Source organism: Chaetomium tenue (genome assembly GCF_020726465.1).
Source record: "Chaetomium tenue strain MPI-SDFR-AT-0079 chromosome Unknown F5144scaffold_7, whole genome shotgun sequence".
Lineage (NCBI taxonomy): Eukaryota > Fungi > Ascomycota > Sordariomycetes > Sordariales > Chaetomiaceae > Chaetomium > Chaetomium tenue.
This window is the reverse complement of record NW_027117335.1, coordinates 621,096-642,025: the sequence shown is the minus strand read 5'-3', so window position 1 is coordinate 642,025 and position 20,930 is coordinate 621,096. Positions and strand designations below refer to the sequence as shown.

Here is a 20,930-nt window from a genome sequence, read left to right as displayed (position 1 = left end):
GCCGACCGCGACTTGAGACGAGGAAACGAGACTCCGTCTGTATAATAAAACAAAAACCCCGCTGACCAAACGACCCCGAAAGAGACCTAATCGTACAGACTGGCTTGTGGGTATCCTGATTGTGTTTTGTGGTTTTTCTTTTTGTGTGGTGTTGTTGGGACTGGGTCGTGTGTGGTGTGGTGTAGTATGGAGAAGAAGCCGACCGAGAAAGATGAAGTCCCATGGGAGGTGATGGTGGTATTACATGGTCGGCTTCTTGAGGATCTCCTCGCAGTTGGTGTCAAACCGGAGGTTCCAGAGACGGACGGACGTCATGAAACGGTCCGTCTTGTCCTTCTCGCGGTCGTGACCGAACAAGGTCTCGACGAACTCGACGCCGGCGCTCTTGCCCAGCTGGCCTTCCTTCTTGGGCTTCGCGCTGGACCGGAGCATGGGGGCCTCGCAGGCCTTGAGCAGCTTCCGGAGCTTGTCAGTGATCCGGTCACCGGCCTCGATGAACTCCTCGATCATTTCCCGGTTGTCCTTGGTCCTGATCCTGGGAACGGTTTCCTCGGCACGCTTGATCTTCCCGGAAAGCTGGATAAGAAGGAGCCAAAGCTCGCCGGCCTGCTCGCTGATAGCATGGCCGGCACCGTGGTGGTAGACGGTCCAGTCGTAGATCCATTTTCCAAGGGAGTTGGCGTCGAAGACGCTGCCGAGCAACATGATGGGCTCCTCGGTGGGGTCCCAGTTCTTCATCGAGTACCCAGCGGGAATCCTGTGCCGCTTGGCATCTTCGGCAGTGGCAACGCGAGACGCGGGGACCGGGGGTGGCTTCTTGTGCATGCTGGCGGAGGGCCGGGCGGTCTGGGGCCGTTGAGGCATCGAGGTGGAGCTGCGGCGGGAGTGGCCAGCGGGCGGCGGCGGCCTGCGGTCGGGCTCGAACCTTGCCGACGCAAACCCAGCCTCTCTGTCGAAGATTGGACCGCCCTGTGCATAGTAGCCGTAATCAGTTCCATGCCCACCAGCGTTGACTGTGAAGTGATCCTTGTACGGTCTCGGTCGCGACCGTCCCGGCAGCACAAAGGTTTGGCCGCCGAGATCGATGAACTCGTCCTCGTCGGATTCCCCGTGGGAGACCGAGGCTGGATGGTAGGAAAAGGAGGAGCGTCGCTCGCGCGAGGGGCGCGGCGGACCCGAAAAACTTGGCTTGCGTGGCCGCGAGACACTCACATTGACAGTGGCGTACTGGCCGTCGCTCGTGTACCGCGGCGAGAAGGACGGACCACGAGGGCTAGCGTAGCCGGTGTTGCTGTTGTTGATGCCACTGGTGCTCCCGTTGCGGAAGTGAGCTCGCGTCGCGGGCCGTTGCGGCGTTGCGCCGTAGTAGTAGCTCGGTCCCCGTGGCGATGGGGTCGGGGACGGGCTGGGAAACTTCTTCTCGTCGTAGATGTACTCCTGGGCGGGTGTGGACCCGTAGGGGGAGTAGGCGCCGGCCATGATATCTGGCTCTTGCGATGACCTCCGAGACATCCAAACTCTTTTTTTCTTCAACTCCAAATAAAATTATGTCGTAAACCCCTCTGCCTCTGCGTGGGGTGGATGGTGGTGATCTTGCTCAGTTCAAAATCCCTGGTGGTTCGCGCCTGTGTCGTTGCGCGGGAGAAAGTGACACCCGTCACCTTGGTCTGTGGTCGGTTGGAAGAGGAGAGGAAAACCGTCTTCTGATTGCAAACATGTCAAGGATATGGTGTTCTTATCTCCAGCTGGAGAACGGGAGGGCACCAAAGTCGAGTAGCGACTTTGATGGCTGCTTCTGGAAGGATCTGGACTCGTCGATGGTCCAGACTTCAGGTTCGGTGGGGAGCAGTCGTCGGGATCGAGCAGTGCTAGGAGTTTATGAAGTGCATTGGCAGAAGCCAAAGTTGGCAGGAAATGGGAATTTGGGAGGTTGGCGCCGCTTTTAAAACTCAGCCAAGGTGTGCGCACCAGATGCAATCAGGGTGGGAGGGGCACCAAGGAACGGCAGGGGGCGGAACGTGAAAAATGGCTTTGGATATCCCTGTCTGTGAAATTTTGGACGGAATTGATGGAGGGGGCGTGCTTGTAACCGTTTGTTCCTTGATCCCTGCTGGTTGGTGTGGCATTAGTCACTCCTTCCAGACCTTGTCAGCAAGCATGAGGAAGTCACCACACCCCTCTACCCAGTTCCAGCCGCTTCTGTTGGCACTGTGCATGGGCGGGCCGTTTTTCGGCCAATGAATTCCGGTGCGTTTCGGTCGCGCGCCTACACGCCGTTTGTGATTCCTCTCTCCTTCTGGCACGGGATAGCGACGAGCCACAACAGTATGAGTCTTACGAGTAGGGTCTAGCGATGATCTTGTTTCAATGATTCACTCAACAATCCTCTCCCCTGGCACCTCTGCCTGGTTCAGTTGCGCGGTGCAATCTTGCGAACGGGAAGTCCTCCCGGATTTGCGGTGGACAAAAAGCCTCTGACGGGCTAAGCGAAATTTGGTTCAGGTTAGGACTGGGAAGTTCCAGCTTTCGGGCAGGGGATCTCTTCAAAAACCAACGGCCCGTGAAAATTTTTCTCATCGTTCATGGGCAAGCGACCGGGGCTTGGAACTTGGCGGCGATCAAAGCGAGGGCCGGTGAGCAGGCTGTTGACGACCCGCGGCAAGAGCCAAACACCGCAGTCCGACCTGGCAATGACTCCGTCGTGTTGAAGGAGAGGGCCGATGAGTCGAGCGACGGGGAGCGACTTGTTTTCCCAAAGTCGCCGAGCCGCCTCGGCCAGCTTCACGGAAGTCTCGGGAAGTGGCTTGCTCGCAGCTGTGCAATGGCAACTAGTTATACACAGTAGTTAGTTTCCGTAGAAAGAAGTTGTGGTCCGAGTCAACTGAAGCTCTGCATCGTAATCTGTCCTCGGGTGGCATGGGTGACTTGACTTCAATGCGACGGCCACCTCCCTTATCACCCAGGTATGACCACGGTCATTGGACTATCCCGCCGATTGGTGTTCAAAAAGGCAATAGCCGAATGGATAGGGCGGAGGAGAAACTCGCCGCCAGCTCGAGATTTAACTAAAGACTCGAGAGTTCCGCCATTGAGACTGGCCTGATGGTAAAGATGGGATTGATAGCGTCGTAAAAACCTTGCAGGGGGTGGTGTGGTGGTGTGGTTCACGGATCACCCGGATAGTTAGCGGAGGCGGGATTGCGGATTGAAGCTGAGCGAAGGCGACAGCGAGCTGACGTCTGCGCCGTCCCAACATCTCCCCTGCAATGTTTTCAAGCGCGGACCTCCTCCTGTGCAGAATTTCAAAACCTGAAATCTTTTGCTTCTCCTCGAGCCGTTTTCCAAGAGGAGAAGGGGCCCCTCACCAAACCGGCGATCGGTGTGCGGGGTGGTGGACTGCGACTGCCGTCCACGCATGGAGTTGCCATAGATATTCTCCAAGAAGCCGTCATGCGGCCGTGGGAGGCCACAGTTCTAGACTCTCCCATTAATTTTTTCTGGCATAGTAGAATCCGGGGTTGCCAAGCGCTTTGCGCATCCACTGCGATATCCGTCCTGTTGGCCGCTGGCTCTGATCTCAGCTGCAGCGTCGTTGCGGATCCTCCGTTCACCTCAATATGCGAAGCGGTTCGCGCTCGCGTGTCCCGGATGCACGAGCTTGCAGGCCGTCCAGGCGGGGGTTACAGCAGCACTCGCATGCCACCTCCTGAGCCAATGACAACAGAAGACATCTCAACCATTTCGTCACTCTCGTCCCGCTTCCCGATACGGTTGACACTTGAACCAAGAGGCATTTATGAGGAGCACACTTGTGTAATTGACGCAGTTCCACCTTTTTGCTCGCCAGGTAGTCAACAATCTTCGACCAAGACTCACTTGAGCCTTCTGAATCCCCGGCTTTAAAAGAGGCTGTGTTTGGTGATTTTTCCCACCAGCTCGCCCCTTTCGAATCGGGTCCTTCCTCGATCGTCGACCGAAATCTTGCAGGCGCAACGCGCCTTCCCAACCATCGCAGAACAACATACCGACCTCCACACACGACTTTTCGCCACATTTTCCGTTTATTTACAAGTGCTGTGCATCTTTCCCTCACTCAACCTCATTGCTAACGAGACCTTCCGTCTCGTTCTGTCACGGCCCTTGCCAGACTTCCCGGATGGAGTTCCCTTCGCTTGCGCCTTCGCGATGGCTGGGCTCATGATATCTAGCTCTCCCGGCCTCTCACCGTGTGTTCGGCTGAACCGACCGTCGGTGTGGGCTTCTCCATACAGTATTGCGACACCGTCAACCGAGTCGGCCCGTGGTGAGCGAAGACCACATTACGCCCACTGCCGCGGGTCAATCCATCAAACGAGTTTTGCTGAAAGAGGCATCGACCGTCATGCAGGAGGCAGGATACAATCACACACGGGCTAGTCCCCCGGGCTCTCCTAGTGGGGCACACACCTTTTCTCACCTCTCAACTCGGACCTTGGCTGGCTTGGCAGCTCTCACTCCCTTGGTCGAGCCTGGGGTGTGGTTTAATTTTTTCTAGAACACCCACCCCTACCGAGTCGCTGGCCGTCCCGATAGCTTTTTAGGCTCTGCTTCACCCCCGGCCACCTTTCCGCTTTGATCAATTTTCCCCTTTCGGCTCACCGTCACGAAAGATTTTCTTGTTGCCAATGCGATTCTCATTTCGTTCAGGGAGGCAGAAGAAATGTTGAGGACGGTCCCCATCTGGCTCTGTCAACCGTGAGTCACAAAACGGGCGAGTGTCATGTATGGCGCATGCTTTGGTGCCCTAATGGCTCGCCTGGGCCGGTCGTCTGCTGCGTTGATGTCCAATATGAGCAGGCTGTTTTGATCCTGACCACTGGATGGCCAATGGGTGGAGGCCGGCAGGCTCTGGATGCAGCGTTCTCGGCCCCCGATTGGAGTAGCCGGACGGTTGTCTGGCGGGGGACGCACCAATACCGCCTTCCTCCTCCTCGCCCGGGATCCACATGCTCCAAGGTGAAGCCATGCTCCCCTGCAACTCCCCTCATGGACGTCAAAAATAGGCAACTTCCTAGCGGATATGGGACAAAATCAACCGACCTCTCTCCCTGTTTGGCCTTCACCGACACTCTCCTCAGCCTTGAGAGGACCCCAGAGGTGCATAGGTTGGTGCAGATGTTCATGCCGGGAGGGGGGTGGGAGGAGGTGCGCGGCAGCATCCCATACGTCGGGCAAGTCCCGACCCTGGACAGGGCCTCTGACGTCGCTGCATTGCGCACAAAATTTTCGACAAAATGCGAAATTGACGATATCTCTGTCCAATACCAGCCACGGCCGAGGGCGGCTGCAGAAGATGAGGGAAGAGGCAGGAAAGGTGACCTCACCGGAAACCGGGGGGAGATGCGAAAATGCTGGGCGGGTGCGGCCATATCCAACGTTTCGCGAGGGCCCCTTCAAGACCGAGAGATACGACTCAACGGCCGGCTCGACAGGCCGCCCCTCGTACCGGAAAGAGGGGCAGCCAAAACAAAACAAGCCGCGACAACCGTTCCGGCAAAACACGTGAACAACGCCTCCTCTTCTCAAGTTGGCCGAGGCCGCCGCTCGTGAAGATGGAGGAGGCCGTTGAGGTACGACAAACGGTCTCACCGTGTGGAATGGTTGCCCTGAAGGCCTACCGGACCAGTCAAAAGGAGTGGGTGCGCTCAACTCTCCCCGCTGAGATGCGCACTCCCAGTCAGATGGTCCGGCATCACCGCCCAATACCAGCGCGCAAAAAGCCCAGTTGGCGCCCTCAACCCCAAGTCGGAACCAATGAAAACAAGTCGCAAACGGGACGACAAACGAGACGGCAAAGGATTCGTCAGCGGTGAGGGATGGAGGCGACATTTGGCCCTCTTCCGAAAGCACATGCCAGGGAACAAGGAGTGTACAGCGAGCTTCCGGGTGGGCAACTTTTCCTACAGGATGTTGCGCCCAATGGAGCGAGGGGGCCGCCAAGCCCGCTGTAAACTCTGGTGGATGATGCAGTGCAGCTGAGCATGGAAAAGAAAGCGGGATTTGGGGTTCTCGAATCTCAATTGCCTCAAGCCGTCAACCACTTACACGCCATGGGTCGCACTTTGCATTACGCCTTTCCGGTTCCCCCTTTTTTCCATGCGCGCACTAGCGCATCAACGAGGCCGCTCGGTGTCACGCAGGAGAGTGCATCGCAGCGCAGAAGGGCCCAATGCACAAGCAAGAAGCAAAGACTCAGAGTGGCAAGCTGCCAAGAGCTGACTCCTCTGGTCGAGACGAACGACGAACCAGGGGCAGCCATGACCTCCCCCAAGTGGGCCCCTTGGCGAGGGTTCGGGGAATTTAGCAGCCAGCTGGAGATGGCCTGCATGCAAGCCTCATTGATCAGGCTCAACTCGGACAAGCCCCGATCCCGAGCGTTTGGTTCCCATAATCTTCGGGGCGAGCCACATGGTGGCTCGAGCGACGTCACTGCTTCGGTCCCCTGTCGCTCTCTTTCCCACGCGCCACCCAGGATAAACTCCACATGCCGAACCGGCAGCATCCCTGATTCGACAACCAGTTCGTCTGACCTTTTCAAGCAACCGATTTACCTTGTGGTGAGCCACACGGACCGTTGGGGCTGTGCTTCCCGATGCACGGTCCACCATCTTTCTTCCAACCTCGATCTTGGATTAGGCGCAATTTTGGGTTTTTGTTGCCCAACCTTCTCGAAACAAACGACGGCACCCCTTGGACGGAAAGCATTTGGTAAACTCAGGGAATTATTCGTCGGCTCCAAAGAAAGCTGCGTCACTCGGTTCCATTCATCCTCCCTTATTTTTTACCAGTTTTAGCGACACCCCCGATCTGTCAAATCTAATGCATGTGGTGTGTCCTCGGAGAGATGATCGGGGCTCGGAGCTCGGGGACTCTGAAGCGCGCGTTAGGCCGCAATAGGTTTACCTGCCCTGTGGCTGGGGCCGGGGCTTTCTCTTTCTCACCTCATTGCCATGGCTACCGTTGACTCACCGTCTCAGTTCTTGCCGCCAGTGTGGTCACGGGGTCTCAGTTTGCAGATGCCTCGGTTCTGGTCTTGATTGAAGTCGCCGCAGGTTTGCGCCATCACGGAGGCAGCTCATGATGGTTATTCACCATGACGACAACTCGAAACGTCGACCACTGAACAACACTCATCCATCAAGCTTTTGCAACCATCCCGGCAGTCCGTCCGTCCCAGCCTCACGGCACCCCCACCCCCGGTCGACCCGACCGACCGCCAGCCCTACCTATCGTGACTCACACGCCTCCCGTGCGTCCTGCGACCCAGGGCCGATATCCCGCACGACACCGCCTCGTCTTCTCGACCGCCGATTCCCTTTGGCACCCTGGCTATCTGGTGCCGCCCATCTCTTGAGTCTGGGCCTCTCGGCGGTGTGCGTGATGCGTGCGTGCTTGTGTGTGTTGTGTTGTTCACCTTATCCCGCGCCTGCCATTCGCCGTGTGCTTCCCTTTCCGGCCGCCCGTCGTCGGGGGTGGGTTGGAACACGGCTGCGACTGGCACACTGGCATTGGCATTGACACTGGCACGATGCCATCGCCCACACCCCCCCGAACCTTCGCCACTCTGCCGTGGGCTGTTGACGCCTTGCTGTCCTCCCGGAAGTCCGGGCTGGGGCTGGCTGCGCCGGTGCCGGTTACGTTGCCGCTTCTCCTTACGTCCACTCTTGTCAGAGAAGGAAGGAGGGATATCCCGGGGTTGAGCCGAGCTGGCTTGCTGTCTGGGCTGGCGGTGGGTGTGGTGATGATGGCGATGGGGCATGGGGGTAACCAGGCAACAGCCGTTCAGAGAGCAGGAGGGGCAGGAGGGGGGGATGGAAAAAGGGCGTCCATCCATCCGACCTGACCTTGACCTGCCTTTGGTTGTCTGGCCCGATGCCTTGCGACCCAACGATGACGGAGCCCGCTCGTTCCTGCAGAAAGTGTTCCAGTGTTAGCGCCTGGCTGACCTTTTTCTCTTCCACTTTTTTTTTTTTTTTCCTTCGGTGCGTACCTTTTGAGTACTGATCTGCACTGCGGCAAGTGTCGGTGTGGTGCCGAGAGGTCCTCTCTGCCGTTGCTTGAGCTGGCTGTCCCCAAGGTCAACCACTCCCGCTCGACGGCACTCTCGCTGTGGGTGGTAGTCCGACCTATCATCGGGGTTCTCTCTCACCCTCGCCTGATTTGGGAACTTTGGGACTGTTCGATGTCATGCCTGGGAAGAGACGTCATCCAGTCATGGGCTAGTGGCCTCACTTTTGGTGAAAGTCAGTCATCTTAACGGACCGCTTGGTCACTCACTCCATCCAGTGGGTGTGCCGGGTGGCTTGTTTCCCCCCGGGGTCTGCACAGCATGGGCTGTGCCTGAACCAGCCCTCCTCCCCCTCTCCCGACGTGATATCCTCACGCCCTTGAGAAAGGTTGGACTTGTTCGGCTTGACTCTTGTCTGGTCGGGCTTGGAGGTCACTGAGGGCTGGTTCAGCACCGTGTCGAGGCACTGTGGGCTTGGTTTTGTCCTTTTCTCGAAGATCTGTGCTGGACCTTTGTGCTCGCTTTCCGGTGATAGGCCGGCCTTGTTTCACAAGCTGCAGAGGCAACTTGTCACGGGACTCGGATGAGGACGTATGCCATTGTCGGGAGGTCGAATTAAACTTAATGGGACACAAGGCCATCCCTGGACCTTTTGTGCAAGGTTGGGGATTGGCGTTACCACAGGGCTGGAGCCGGGGAACGATGCGTCAGACGGTTGCTGCCTCTTGTTTGTGTGTGGCGATGTTCATCTGTGGCGATGTTCACGTCAGCTCTCAGGGGAAAGGGGGTTTTGGTGTGATACGCCCGAGACGGAATTGTTGACCTTCGCCGGTTGGGGTTGACGATATTAGCCGCGCATGTCCATTTGTCCGTTCGTTGCGATGACTCATCTTGGATATTGTCCCAGTCATAATGGCATTCTTGACCTTGGTTGCCTCCGGTCTTGTGCTCAACTGTCCTTTCTCCTCAAATGTCGTGAGGCCTCCTACCTTGTCCCATTGCCCCAACATCCTAACTCCTATCGCCTCAGACAAAGTGCGCGTCCTCTACTGCCTCCCTGATTGAGGCGACATCCCCCACAGACGGGCGGACCACAGACGGCGACCGACATACCCCGACGCGACTCGGTCGAACCCGTGACAGGCAGCTTTCCTCGGCTTGGTGCACTTTGCAAGCCCTGTTTCGGAGCTATGGGGTTTGTCCATTGGCTTTGTGCGACGTGATATGCGCGTAAGATGGTGGGGGCTGTCGGTAGCCTGGTCGGTTTGGCCTGGGGTTGTTGCCTCGTGGCATGTGCGTGCTTGGAGAGCCTTGTTGGGCCTTGTCGGGCCTTGTGGGGTTCTTGAAGGTCGTGCGGGGAGGTCGCTGGGGGAGGGCGCTGGTGCATGCGTTTGTCCTTGGAAGAAGGTCTTGTGAGGAAGAGCCGCATGGTTGTTGCAGGGGTGGTGTGACGTGGGTTTGGGGGTTGTGGTGGCCCGGCCTTGGTGCTGGTGAGGCCTTAGGTTAACGGCTTTTGGTGGTTGTTAGACTGGGAATGGTTGGTTGGTAGGGTAAGTAGGTGTGAGAGAAAGTCCGAGGTGGGTAGGCACCTGAGGCGGTCGTTATGGCATGGAGCCCGACCTACGAAGATTCCTTGGTCATCCTGGACAACAATCGTCGAGTCTCGAAATAGCTGTCGACGTCATCGACTCCATTCGTCACTTGGGCAGTTTCCATGTTACACATGCCGAGCTAGATCTAGCTTCTCCCGGTGCCGTTGCACATGACCGGTATCCCCGATATCTCACCGGTAGGGACTCACAGTAGTCCTGGTTTACCGCTACCCTTTGTGTTCACCCCATTCATGGGTTGTCAAGAAATACCTTGGATATCCCGGTTATCTCGTTGAGATACAATACTTGGTGATGAATCCCCGAGCAGAAGTTTTGGGGGGCAAGAGTAAATCTGAGAAATAGGGCCAAGCCCTCGAAGGATCTTCTATTTGGTAAAGAGACAAGGAAAGAAAAACAACACACAAGACAGCGCGACGAAATACAACGAAAGAGAGCAGAATATGATAAAAGCCTGCCTACCCGACAAAGTCTTTCTCGACTATGCCTCTCGAGTGAGGCACCGGAGGATATGATGTGAAATGCGCGCGTCCGACCCGGACTTGCGTACGTTTTCCCACGATCCCCATGCAGTATTCCTACGCAAGATACAAGAACAATCTAGGTAAGGTACTTAAAAAGCCGCTCTACCTCCCTGTCCTCCTTTCTACACTTGTACTATGGTGTCCCTCCTCCACCACGACTCCATATCCGAGACCCTCTTCTCAAACTTTTGCAGAACGGCAACAAATTTCTGCAGGTAGTCAATCATATCCTTCGCAAGCTGCACACGATTTTGATTGAAAGCGCCGTCCCCATCCTCCCCAATCTCCGCCTCCCTCGTCCTTACCCCATTCGCCGCACAATGCTTCACCACCCACTGCAAAAACGATTTTAGCTTCCTCAGCTTCCACCGATTCTTCTTCACCCACCCCTTCAAATAAAGCCTCCTCCCGTACCGCGTCAGGCGCGTCTCCTCCTGTTGGGCAACGGCGAGGAGGTCGATGCGGTGGGCGAGGTCGGCGAGGAGGGCTTCGGCGGTTCTGAGGAGGCTGGGGATGATGGGGGCTTTGGTTGAGGGGGTTGTTGGGGCGGTGGGAGTGGGGGTGGAGGGAGTGGGGAAGAAGGAGGCTGGGGGGGAGGGAGGCTGGAGGATTCGTTTCCTTTGATGGCTTCTCCGTTGGTGGACGCTTGTAGAGGCGTGTCGTTCCGCATGATGGGCGCAATGATGTGTTTGCTGTGGATTATTGTGGTTGTGGTGTTGATGAAAGTAGCGGATGGGTTTGGACCTATGTTGTTAAGGCAGTGTTATATAGTCGCGGCCTCCTATTCAGTAAACAATGTGGTTAGTTAGACAGTGCTGTTGTCCCGGGACAATCTCGTCAAGGAAGACCTACGATCCCCATCCCTGTTCCGGAATTACGCTCTTTGTCCCTGTCTCAAAGGAACCCCCCCTTCTCTCCGCTCGTTATTTGTGTTCCATGTACGAACGTTGTACTTTTGTAGCTTTTTGATATAAAACCCAGCCAGTCCCTCCCCTCCTTGTATTGATTCGATTGCGGTGCGGCTCCCGGTGACTTGCAGTATGGACTCTTGAATGTGTCTGTCGTGCTTTCCTTGCCCAAAGTGAGTTGAAGAGCGAAGAGTCCGATAATCTCTTCCAAGTATGCCGTGGCCCCGGCTGGATGTTTCTCCCTCGGTCGATGGTTGTGAGAATTCGCGTCCTTTACGTTGTTGACTTCGTCGTTACTCGCGTAATAAATCGATCGCGCTTCAGCCAGTCAAATTGAAGGCATAGTAGAGAATAGCGGTGGCATCTGCTGCTCGAGACTGGATAATTATTATTCCTACACCGCTATGCCCTTGGGCTCGCCGGTCCAACTATCTAGCTAGTTGTACAGGAAAACCGTCCTGGTTTCCCAGTCGGATTAAAAACCTGTACCGATGTTACCTTGGCCCGTCTCTTCAGAATTCGTCGTGCTACGGTTGAAGGGAGCCTACCCAGCTCCCTGCATTCCGACATCCTGACCGTCCGCCTCCAAGGTATCCGCGGCCTCTGGAGTCGTAACCCCTAGGCCTCCAACACCGTCTCCTCGGTCTCCGGTCAGATCCGTATCGACCTTCCTCGCAAAGGTCAGCTTTCCTTGCCTCGAACTCCTTGCAGCCTCCTCCTGGGCTATGAGAAAGCCGGGGGGTCGGCCCCGTGGTCTCTTCCTTTTTCCAGCTTCTTGGAAGCCATCGTCGGCCTCCTCTAGGGTGGACGCACCCCGGAATGTGACGCTCCGCATCCTCGGTAGTAGTCTCTCTTGCTGCTGTTGTGTTTGTTGCTGCAAAGCAAGCTCAAAGGTTCGAGGCCGGAAATGGTATGCCTCCCTCGCCGCACCCCGGGCCTTCACTGCTTCCGGGCACCACCGTACCCAGGCCGGGTGCTTCCCTGAGCAGCACGGACAAAAGTATGGAATCTCGTTGCCGTGGGTTGGGCATTGGGCTTCCCCCGCCCTCCCGCCTCCCCCATGGGCCGCTGTGCCGCAGCGCGGGCACAGCGCAGACTTCTTGCAGAACCGTTGGGTGTGACCCCATTTCCAGCACCTATAGCACTGGGTAGCCTGCAGCGCAGACCAGTACGGCTCGCAGTTGAGCATCTGGGCCCGCCAAACCACTCCCTCCTCGCAGGCCCTTTTCGATTCTTCCTGACTGGTCATAGTAACCAGTGCCGTCGCTCTCGTGACTCCCTCGATCGTTGGAATTCGGAACTTGACTCGTTCCACCGACTGCAGCCCCAGCTGCTTGCCGAATGCCGCTTCTGTGACGTCCCTCAAGTCTCTCTTCAACATCCCTTTCACCAAAACCGCAAATGTCCGCTTTGCCTCTTTCGCCACCTCTCCAAACGCCGTTCTGATCCATCCTCCGTTCTTCGCGCGCCATTCTTTCGCTTCCGCATCTTGAAAAGTGACGATAACATCCCCGCTAGGGAGCTTGCGTGCTGCCACTGCTCCCTTCCTCTCGGAAACCCCGTTGACCGCCTGGACGATCTCTTGTGGAGACCTCCGGGTCAGCGACGGCTCTATAGATCCCCTCACCAGTATTTCCTTGTTGAGCCGCCCCGGTATGATCTTCTTCGGGAGCTCCCCTTCCCCAGCCACCACTGCAGCCCACGACCGGGCTACCGTTGTTTCTGGTGCAGCAGCTTGCTTCTTTCTCTGATCCTGCAGTTCCCTGCGGGCCTCTTGCAACTCCTTCTGGACCTCCTGCATCTCCTTCCGGACTTCCTGCATCTGTTTTCTCACTTCCTCCATGGCCCTCCCTGTCCCTTGTCCGACACCGTCCACCACGGCGTCCACGATGCTTTCTTGAATCCTCGTAACGTCGATTCCCTCGCTTCCCGTCTCTGGTGCCTTTCCGCTTTCCAGTCTACGCAGCCTCCGCAGCCGTGTCATGATCTCGTCCGCCACTACTTGGGAGACCGCCTCGTTTGGTTCCTTGGCCAAGTGAACTATTGTCCCTGCAAGTACCTCGTCTGATTCCTCGTGTAGAGGGTTGGGGCCATTGTAAATGTCATCTTCCATCTCTTCGTCGCTGTCCTTCGTTGTGATTGGTTGAGCTCCTTCGGTAGGTGGGGCAGGCTCCCCCCGTGCAGCATTTTTCGCTGTCCCGGGCGCGGTCTTGCTCTTTCCTTTGCGAGCCATCGCGACGAGGCGCGACAGATCCCGCAACGGGGAAACTACCGTCGGCGGTTAGAGCTTTCCAACCTCGATCGAATGATGGTAGTTTCAGGCGTTTTGTTGCTTCTTTCGTGCTTTCGGTGTTGGCTTGCAATTTTTTTGACACGACTGGATAATTAGTTAGTTAATTAGTTGACTAATTTCTGCGACAAGAGTGTTACCCTGGACCGCGATATTGACCGCCATGCCTTACCCATTACCTGCCGAGGCACCTGAGGTAGGCCTTTGGTGTCCAGGATAACGACCAGAATATTCGTATCAAAGAGACAACACTGTTGTTCTCCCCACCATTTGTTGTTCCCGGGGCAATGTGAAGCTTGATGCTTCTAACCGGCCTTCATTTGAAAAGCAATGCTGGGTCTCAAAGTATTAGTGGTTGAACACTCGAATCGTGGCGGCACTATGTCCGTAAGTGGCGAATGCGTTCCAGTTTAATTACAATTACACATGGACAGCAGACAGCAGAATGTTACTTACACGCCTCTGCGTAGCATGCGGCTGTTACTCTAAACTATCCTTCGTCTTTCCCCGTCTCTTCCCTTCTTGGCCCCTACTATTAAGCCGCCGTTTTCTGCTCCAGTGCTCATTACGGTTTCAGTCGTTCTTGGCCACAACCAAGCCAGGAGCACCCATCAGTTGTCACACTGGCAAGGCATCTTCGGACTTGCCAGGTATGTGGCCCCAGGCAACCACATCTTGCCAGCTTTTTTTTAACTTTGTGGCGCTCCCCATTCTTTCCCATCTTCGAGTCTATACACTTCTCAAGCCCTTGCCCTAATCCTTCAAGCCTTTCCAGAGTTTCCCCGGCAAGGCGGCGGGCACAACCAGGTATAAAATTCCCACCTCTTCTTCCCACTCTTGCTCTCCCACTCTTCCTCTTCCCACCTGGCTCCTCCAGTCTTCTTGTTCAAATTGCCTGCAGCCCCAGCAGGCTTCTTCCTCCAATTTTTTACACCTTCCCACGTCTATTTATTCCTGTTCTTCTTCCTCCATCTTCTTGACCTCTCCCACATCCACTACTTCCCAAAAGTTATTTATTCTTGTTGCTCCTATTGTTTCTCAGTTCCTCTTCCTTTACAATACTCGCTTCTTTCACTCTTTATTTAGTTGGCGAACGTTTTCCATAAGTCGATGCTGACTTTTTCCTCCTCCATCTTCTTTCTCCTCCATCTTCTCCTCCATCTTCTCCTCCATCTTCTTTTCTTCTTTCTCTATCTTTGCATTTTCTTATCGTCAACACACATCTTCACCAATTTTCCCTTTTTTCCCTTTTAATTCATCGCTGTTTTCATACTAGAGCAACCCTTTCTCCCCATTGTTCACCTGGCAGCAACCAGGACCAGCACCTTTGACGCGACGCGACAAGACTGTGACCGCAACCAATACAGGCACATCATCCTCTTCGGTAAGTCCTCCATTACTTTTCACTCCCCTCTTCACACAACATGATGAACTACATTACCATCCATCGGCTTGAAGTGAGCCCTAGGGCAAATGATCACACCATACCTCTTTCTGATTTTCTTCCCTTGCATTCTGAAATCTCTCTTTCACATTAACAATAATGCTTTACTGACCAAGCTGTCCTTCTTTTCAGGGTCGCATGACTGTGTTTTGTGCTGCGAATCAATCACATTTACCACAAGTAAGTCGCAATTCCTGAAGCTATCCCACAATACTTCCTTTTGCATTTCATGTGTGAAGCCAGCAGCTAATGATGTTCACATTCACAGGAACCTTTTTTAAATCTCGCGCAAAGGGTCACCCAGTGCTATCACCAAGCCGTTGCCCAACCCATGCCGACCTCATATTATTCAAGAGATGTCGTCGATTGACAAGGTCATCGTCGATATAAGGTTTTGCCCCGAATCCCCGCAACGCGGGTCCAACATCCTCAATATTGGCGGGGGTGCCCCGGTCAATCCGACCGACCGGGTCTGCCGAGTCAGACCGCGCACACATGGGATCGCGATTTGCACTGCGTCTCACGGACAGGAAGCCCGGCATTCTCCTGTTTCCCGCCCGTCACCCAATCCAAAAGTCTTTCAACTGGGCTTGCCACAACAAATCATCGATTGTCAATCTCGCGTTCGACACCCATCGGTTGAATTGCGAGACACTCCCCCTTCCTTACCATCGCGACTCCCAGCTTGCAAAGCCTTCCCAGCCTCTTGAGCAGGGAAATTTCCTTTTCTCATGGCAGAGCTCCAGTGATGAACACAACGGTACAGCCACAAGAAGCGAGGAGCCTGGGTAGCTCCATCGCCAAGGCCTACACATTCTCCGAGGTGCCCAGTGGTGCCAATGACGAGAACTTCTCAGCCTCTCGATCTCGCTCACCCCGGGCATCGGAGGCTGCAGACATTCTGAGGAACAACCCAATCTGCCATTCCATTCACTTCCTTCCTTCCCTCCCCCCTCCCCTCCCCTCCCCCCTTTTTTTTCTTTTAGTCCCAGTCAGCACAGTTGGGGAAGGAGCGTGATCTGGACCTAGCTGTGTATGCTTTTTTTTTTTTGTTTACTCCTTTTTGCTTATCTTTGCTCCCCCCCTTCTTTCCTTCTTTTCCTTATTTCTGCGGGCCTGGCCCCCAAATTCCAATGATGAATCAGTCCTTGTACGACTCCTGCAAGTGGCACGAGGTCAGCCCTTGCGTTGTACATACCGCGGTTCCTAGATGGCCGAGAGGCCTGACAGGGATTGGAGGCTTTCCGGGTCATTGGGTCGCCGGAGATAAAGCCAGGACTTACTGGGGGGCTACTGCCTTGGGCTTGGTCAACCTGGAACAGGCATGGATAGAGATGACCTTTTTTTTCACCAACGAGGTACCGGCTCCTATGATGATACAGCACTCGCGTGTAGTCAGCGAGGGCGTGGTTTGGTCAACCCTCACACAATGGCGCACAAGAGACTCTCGACAAGTGGCCATGGCCACTCTACTGGGAGCCCTGCCCCCCGCTTGGTTGATGGACTCATCTTCCAAGCACTCGAGGTTGCTAGCTGAGGAGCAAATTGACTTGAACTTGTGTTTTGCCGATTCTTTGATTCCAGAGCGAACAGTATCTACGTTTCGTTCACCAGGCAGGCTCTCACCCTTCGAACTAACTCGGTGTTCTCTACTTCAAATTTGAACGATGATACACCAACGGTGGAGAGGGGGTGACGGTTTATAACACACTTGACTTGTGGGGTGGAGGGGTGGAGATCGGGGTATAGGGCCACGAAAGAAGGGAACAAGTAAAATAACGGAATTTGTATGCCAGGACAGTATTCGTGTGATATGCCCATCTTGTCATCAAGAGCGACGGGTTATGAGATATTTGAGGGGTTGAACCCTAGTCTTTCTTCCAGATTCCACAGTAGCCTCAATCCCCTCCCCACTGACCAAGTACCTGTCTACCCACGTATTCACATCTCGTCCCCCTTTCTTTCTCTCTCTTTTCAATTCTTTTCTTTCTTGTCTCCCCTTTGGTTTTCTTCTGCTTTTATCTCTCCATCATTTTCCTCCTTGATTCCTCTTTATTTTTACCTTGTTTTTCTCGCGAATAGACTTTCTTACTTCGCAAACAATCTTCATCCTCGAGACCAACGCCCGCCATCTTTCTACCCTTTTGAGGTTGAGACTGGAGTTTACCATGGAGCCTTCCCTTCGATCAGCCCGATGAAGTTATGCTCTGTCGCTACGGGTGGTAGCCACCTCCTTCGCTTCCCCCTTGCTGAGCCTGGCGAATCTTGTCAAGCGCGATAATACCAGGGCACGAGTCCATCAAGGCCCCTTGCAACTTAACAACCGCTCAGTTTGAAGCAACGGGTACTTTGGTTAGGTTATCGGCCGACGGCAACGTTGTGCTTCCACTACGGGAGCTGATGTGACGTTTACTAGCGGACCACCTCTCGATTCAGGTCCAGCGACCACATCCCACCGGCGTACGCCATACTTGCGGTAGCCAAGACGGGTGATATCCAAATAAACATTTAGATATTGATTTCGACTGTGAGACAGGGACAAAGAGTGTAATTCCGAAACAGGGATGGGGATTATAGGTCCTTGACGAGACTGTCTATAGACAACAGCGTTGTCTAACTAATCACATTGTTTACTAAATAGGAGCCCGCGGTTATATATATAACACTGCCTTAGAAACATACCTTAGGTACTAGCTGGCACACTCTCTCGACAACCGAACAATCCTCACAACCAGTCGACCCCCCGTTACGTCCACCAAACCCATCCGCTACCTTCACCAACACCACAACCACAATATTCAACATCACGACCACAATAATCCACAGAACACCCATCATTGCGCCCATCATGCAGAACGACACGCCTCTACAAGCGTTCAACAACGGAGAAGCTATTAAAGGAAACGAATCCTCTAGCCTCCCTCCCCCCCCACCCTACTCCTCCGTCTCCACCTCCTCCACCCCCTCGCTCCCCAACACCACCGCACCCACTCCAACCGGTCCAACAAGCCCCCCAACCAAACCCCCCAGCCTCTCCACCCTCCTCACAACCGCGGTCAACCTTTTCAACAACCTCACCACCCGCACCGACCTCCTCGCCGTCGCCCAGCTCGACCAGCGGTGGGCGCGAATCTAATGATTGACGACCTGCAGAAGGTGGAGAAGAGGATCTCGGATATAGAGTCGTGGTGGAGGAGGGGCAATATAGTGCAAGCTGAGGAAGGAAGACAGGGAGGCGGAACGGCTTAAGTAGATTGTTCTTGTCAATCTTGTGTAGGAATACTGTATAGGAGTGATATCCAAATAAACATCTAGATATTGATTTCGACTGTGAGATAGGGACAAAGTGTCGCAGTATATAGGGTGCCCCTGGCCTTTGCCGGGCAAGGATGTCCTTTTGCTCAGTGTAATAGTATGAGCCCGGTTCCCGCAGCGGTCAAGCATCTCCCCCCGCAATTCTGCGTGTACTTAACAGACACTTTGCAAAGCTCTATAGTTCGAACTACATTCCGACCGTACTCTTAGGCATTTACCGGCATTGTTGGACCATCGCCGCCCTAGCGTTGCGAACGCTGGTGTGGATTCAGGCGCGCTGTCCCTGAATTATGCAAGTATTAAGCGGGAAAACAGTGATATGCATTAGGCAGCCCTTGTAACTTGTAAGTAAAGCGTCCCCAAGCGCTGGGGGGTGTATCGCAGTATATAGGGTGCCCCTGGCCTTTGCCGGGTAAGGATGTCCTTTTGCTTAGTGTGATATAAAGAGCGTAATTCCGGAACAGGGGTAGGGATTATAGGTCTTCCTTAACGAGGCTGTCCATAGACAACAGCGTTGTCTACCTAAGTAACCACATGCTTACTGAATAGGAGCCAGCGGTTATATATATAACACTGCCTTGGCAACAGACTGGCACACTCCCTCAACGACCAAACAATCCTCAAAACCAGTCGACCCTGCAGTTACATCTACCAGATCCATCTGCTACTTTCACCAACACCATGGCCACCCCGAGTATGACCGAAATCACGAGCACAATGATCCACAGCAAACCCATCCTTGCACCTATCGTGTGGGACGACACGCCTCTACAAGAGTCCGCCAACGGAGAAGCCAACGGAGAAGCCATCGAAGGATACGAATGCTCCAGCCTCCCCCCCCCCTCACCCTGTCCCCTCTTCTCCACGCCCTCCACCCCCTCCCTCACCGACACCACCACCACCACCACCACCACCGGTCCCACCTCCCCAACAACCCCCCCAACCAAACCCCCCAGGCTTTCCACCCTCCTCAGAACCGCGGCCGAGCACCTCAACGACCTCACCACCCGCGCCCACCTCCTCACCGCCACCGAACCCACCCACGCCCGCCTCCGCCAGCAGCAGCGCCGTTTCCTGGCGACGCTGAACCTGGACCGGCCCGCCGCCGTCGAGTTCGCACCCGCGCGAGTGAGGGCGAGATCCGAGGAGGCGCGCCTGATGCGGGCCGCGGCGGTCTATCGGATGGGTCTGTTGGGGGTGGGCTGGATTTTCCAGGAGATCGTGATGCATTGTGGGGTGTTTCGCGGGGTACTCATGGATTCCGAGGAGGATGCTGGCGATGTGGAGGATGTTGGCAATCAGGATATGGTGGAGGGTGTGAGCGAAATGATTGGCGACATGCGGGAGTCTAGCAGAGTGATCTCGGATGTGGAGACGTGGAAGAGGGACAACCTGGTGTTTCCTGAGGAGATTTGGTGCGGGCGGAGACTAGGGGACGAGTGGAGGTGTGGTGCAAGCTGCCCAGAGGAAAGGACGAGAGAGAGACGGAACGGCCTTTTAAGTAGATTGTGCTCGTCAGTCTTGTGTAGGAATACTGCACGGGAGTGATATCCAAATAAACATCTAGATATTGATCTCGACTGGTGCAGCTTGAATGGGGGGTGTGAGGATGTTCTGGTGTTTCTCGGTTAGTTGCTGTTGTGTGCTAGAACATCTAAGTGTCAAACGTGTGCTATATCTACATGTATGGATTTCATCTACATCTTGAACCCTATTTCCTAATCGTGTACATACGTGCGGAGGTCTCGAACACGGGTCGAATATCAAGGGCCCACGTAAACCAGATAGTTGACACAGAATTATGGGAGAACAGCGCTGTCGGCTGATGCTCAAGCGTGACGTGGGGCAGTAGTTTACGAGATACAGTGCAAATGTAAAACGCAGGTCTGACAAAATAGCAACACAAATAATCCGGAGGCCCCGTTGCCCATGTTTTCATTCATCCCGCTCCAGCAGCACTGAACCGTCACGGCAGCCCAAGACAAACACTGCACCCACACCTATCTCTCTTGACCAAATCTTGACCAACATCAATCCCTTCGTTTTGCGAGAGCCAGATCTGCTACCATGGCCAACGTAAACCCCGACCGCCCCGGGGCTCAGGACGAGCCCAACCGACTGGACGTTCTCGCAGAGATTGCCAGCCAGCAGAAGCGCCTCCCTGTCCCAAAGAAGAATTACGATAACCTGGCTCTTCTGACCAAAGCCGCAAGCAAGGCGCTCGGTCAAGACAAGTCCGATAAGAGCGCCGACAAGAAGACCAGCAAACGTGACCACGACATCAAATCCGACGCTGGCAGTACTGAGACCGTCTTTCCTGACGACCTCCCCGACGACGATGATGCTACCATCGTGGAATTCCCGCTGGAGTAGCCCAAGGCCCCCATTCTCTCCGTCACACAACAACATAGTTGGATCGGAACCCGAAGAATAACGCCCCCGAGAAGGCGAAGCTGATGGAGATGGTGGGGTGGGCACTGGGCAGAGATCTGAGGGTAGTCTGGGGTGGGCGGAGAAGAACGGTTGGACCAGGACATACATGAGTTATTCCTGAAGTACTGGCGTTTTCGGGGTCATTTGGAATGGGCTGATTTCTTCCCTGGATCGGATTGCATGGATCATTCGGATAGATTCAATGGGCATGGCGAGGATACAAATCTTCAAGCACTTGATTGATGGATGGGATATGATACCGGTGAATACTACACTGCTACAAGCCTACAAGCGCCGACTTGACTACCAAGGTGTAATTGTGAATGATTCCATCTTTCGATTCCAAGTAACACACAATG

At 54.8% G+C, this 20,930-nt stretch overlaps 6 protein-coding genes across 6 annotated transcripts; 4 read left to right on the top strand and 2 right to left on the bottom strand.

The window, feature by feature from the left end:
- Positions 1–240: 240 nt before the first annotated feature.
- Positions 241–1,479, bottom strand: F5144DRAFT_606617 (uncharacterized protein; the record flags this gene model as incomplete). Its single annotated transcript, XM_066791502.1, has 1 exon — positions 241–1,479. One exon carries the CDS (start codon positions 1,477–1,479, stop codon positions 241–243), a length of 1,239 nt encoding a protein of 412 aa, XP_066638678.1.
- Positions 1,480–4,412: 2,933 nt separating this feature from the next.
- On the top strand, positions 4,413–5,805 carry F5144DRAFT_383321 (uncharacterized protein). The gene has a single exon (XM_066784634.1). The coding sequence runs from the start codon at positions 4,771–4,773 to the stop codon at positions 5,587–5,589; it is 819 nt and encodes a 272-aa protein (XP_066638677.1). The 5' UTR covers positions 4,413–4,770; the 3' UTR covers positions 5,590–5,805.
- F5144DRAFT_383308 (uncharacterized protein) lies at positions 5,805–7,047 on the top strand. The gene has a single exon (XM_066784633.1). It carries the CDS (start codon positions 6,021–6,023, stop codon positions 6,831–6,833), a length of 813 nt encoding a protein of 270 aa, XP_066638676.1. The 5' UTR covers positions 5,805–6,020; the 3' UTR covers positions 6,834–7,047.
- A 218-nt stretch (positions 7,048–7,265) lies between these two features.
- Positions 7,266–9,057, bottom strand: F5144DRAFT_596178 (uncharacterized protein; the record flags this gene model as incomplete). The annotated part of the gene is made up of 8 exons (XM_066790771.1): positions 7,266–7,430; positions 7,582–7,757; positions 7,808–7,942; positions 8,317–8,379; positions 8,423–8,457; positions 8,558–8,625; positions 8,679–8,769; positions 8,891–9,057. 8 exons carry the CDS (start codon positions 9,055–9,057, stop codon positions 7,266–7,268), a joined length of 900 nt encoding a protein of 299 aa, XP_066638675.1.
- A 9,762-nt stretch (positions 9,058–18,819) lies between these two features.
- Positions 18,820–19,705, top strand: F5144DRAFT_596177 (uncharacterized protein; the record flags this gene model as incomplete). The annotated part of the gene is made up of 3 exons (XM_066790770.1): positions 18,820–18,890; positions 18,969–19,646; positions 19,684–19,705. The coding sequence occupies 3 exons, from the start codon at positions 18,820–18,822 to the stop codon at positions 19,703–19,705; spliced, it is 771 nt and encodes a 256-aa protein (XP_066638674.1).
- A 288-nt stretch (positions 19,706–19,993) lies between these two features.
- F5144DRAFT_633390 (uncharacterized protein) lies at positions 19,994–20,882 on the top strand. The gene has a single exon (XM_066792541.1). The coding sequence runs from the start codon at positions 20,206–20,208 to the stop codon at positions 20,509–20,511; it is 306 nt and encodes a 101-aa protein (XP_066638673.1). The 5' UTR covers positions 19,994–20,205; the 3' UTR covers positions 20,512–20,882.
- Positions 20,883–20,930: the final 48 nt, after the last annotated feature.

Excerpts from the sequence above, each read along its gene's own strand:
- F5144DRAFT_383321 (XM_066784634.1), top strand. The coding sequence starts at position 4,771 with ATGCTTTGGTGCCCTAATGGCTCGCCTGGGCCGGTCGTCTGCTGCGTT.
- F5144DRAFT_383308 (XM_066784633.1), top strand. The coding sequence starts at position 6,021 with ATGGAAAAGAAAGCGGGATTTGGGGTTCTCGAATCTCAATTGCCTCAA.
- F5144DRAFT_633390 (XM_066792541.1), top strand. The coding sequence starts at position 20,206 with ATGGCCAACGTAAACCCCGACCGCCCCGGGGCTCAGGACGAGCCCAAC.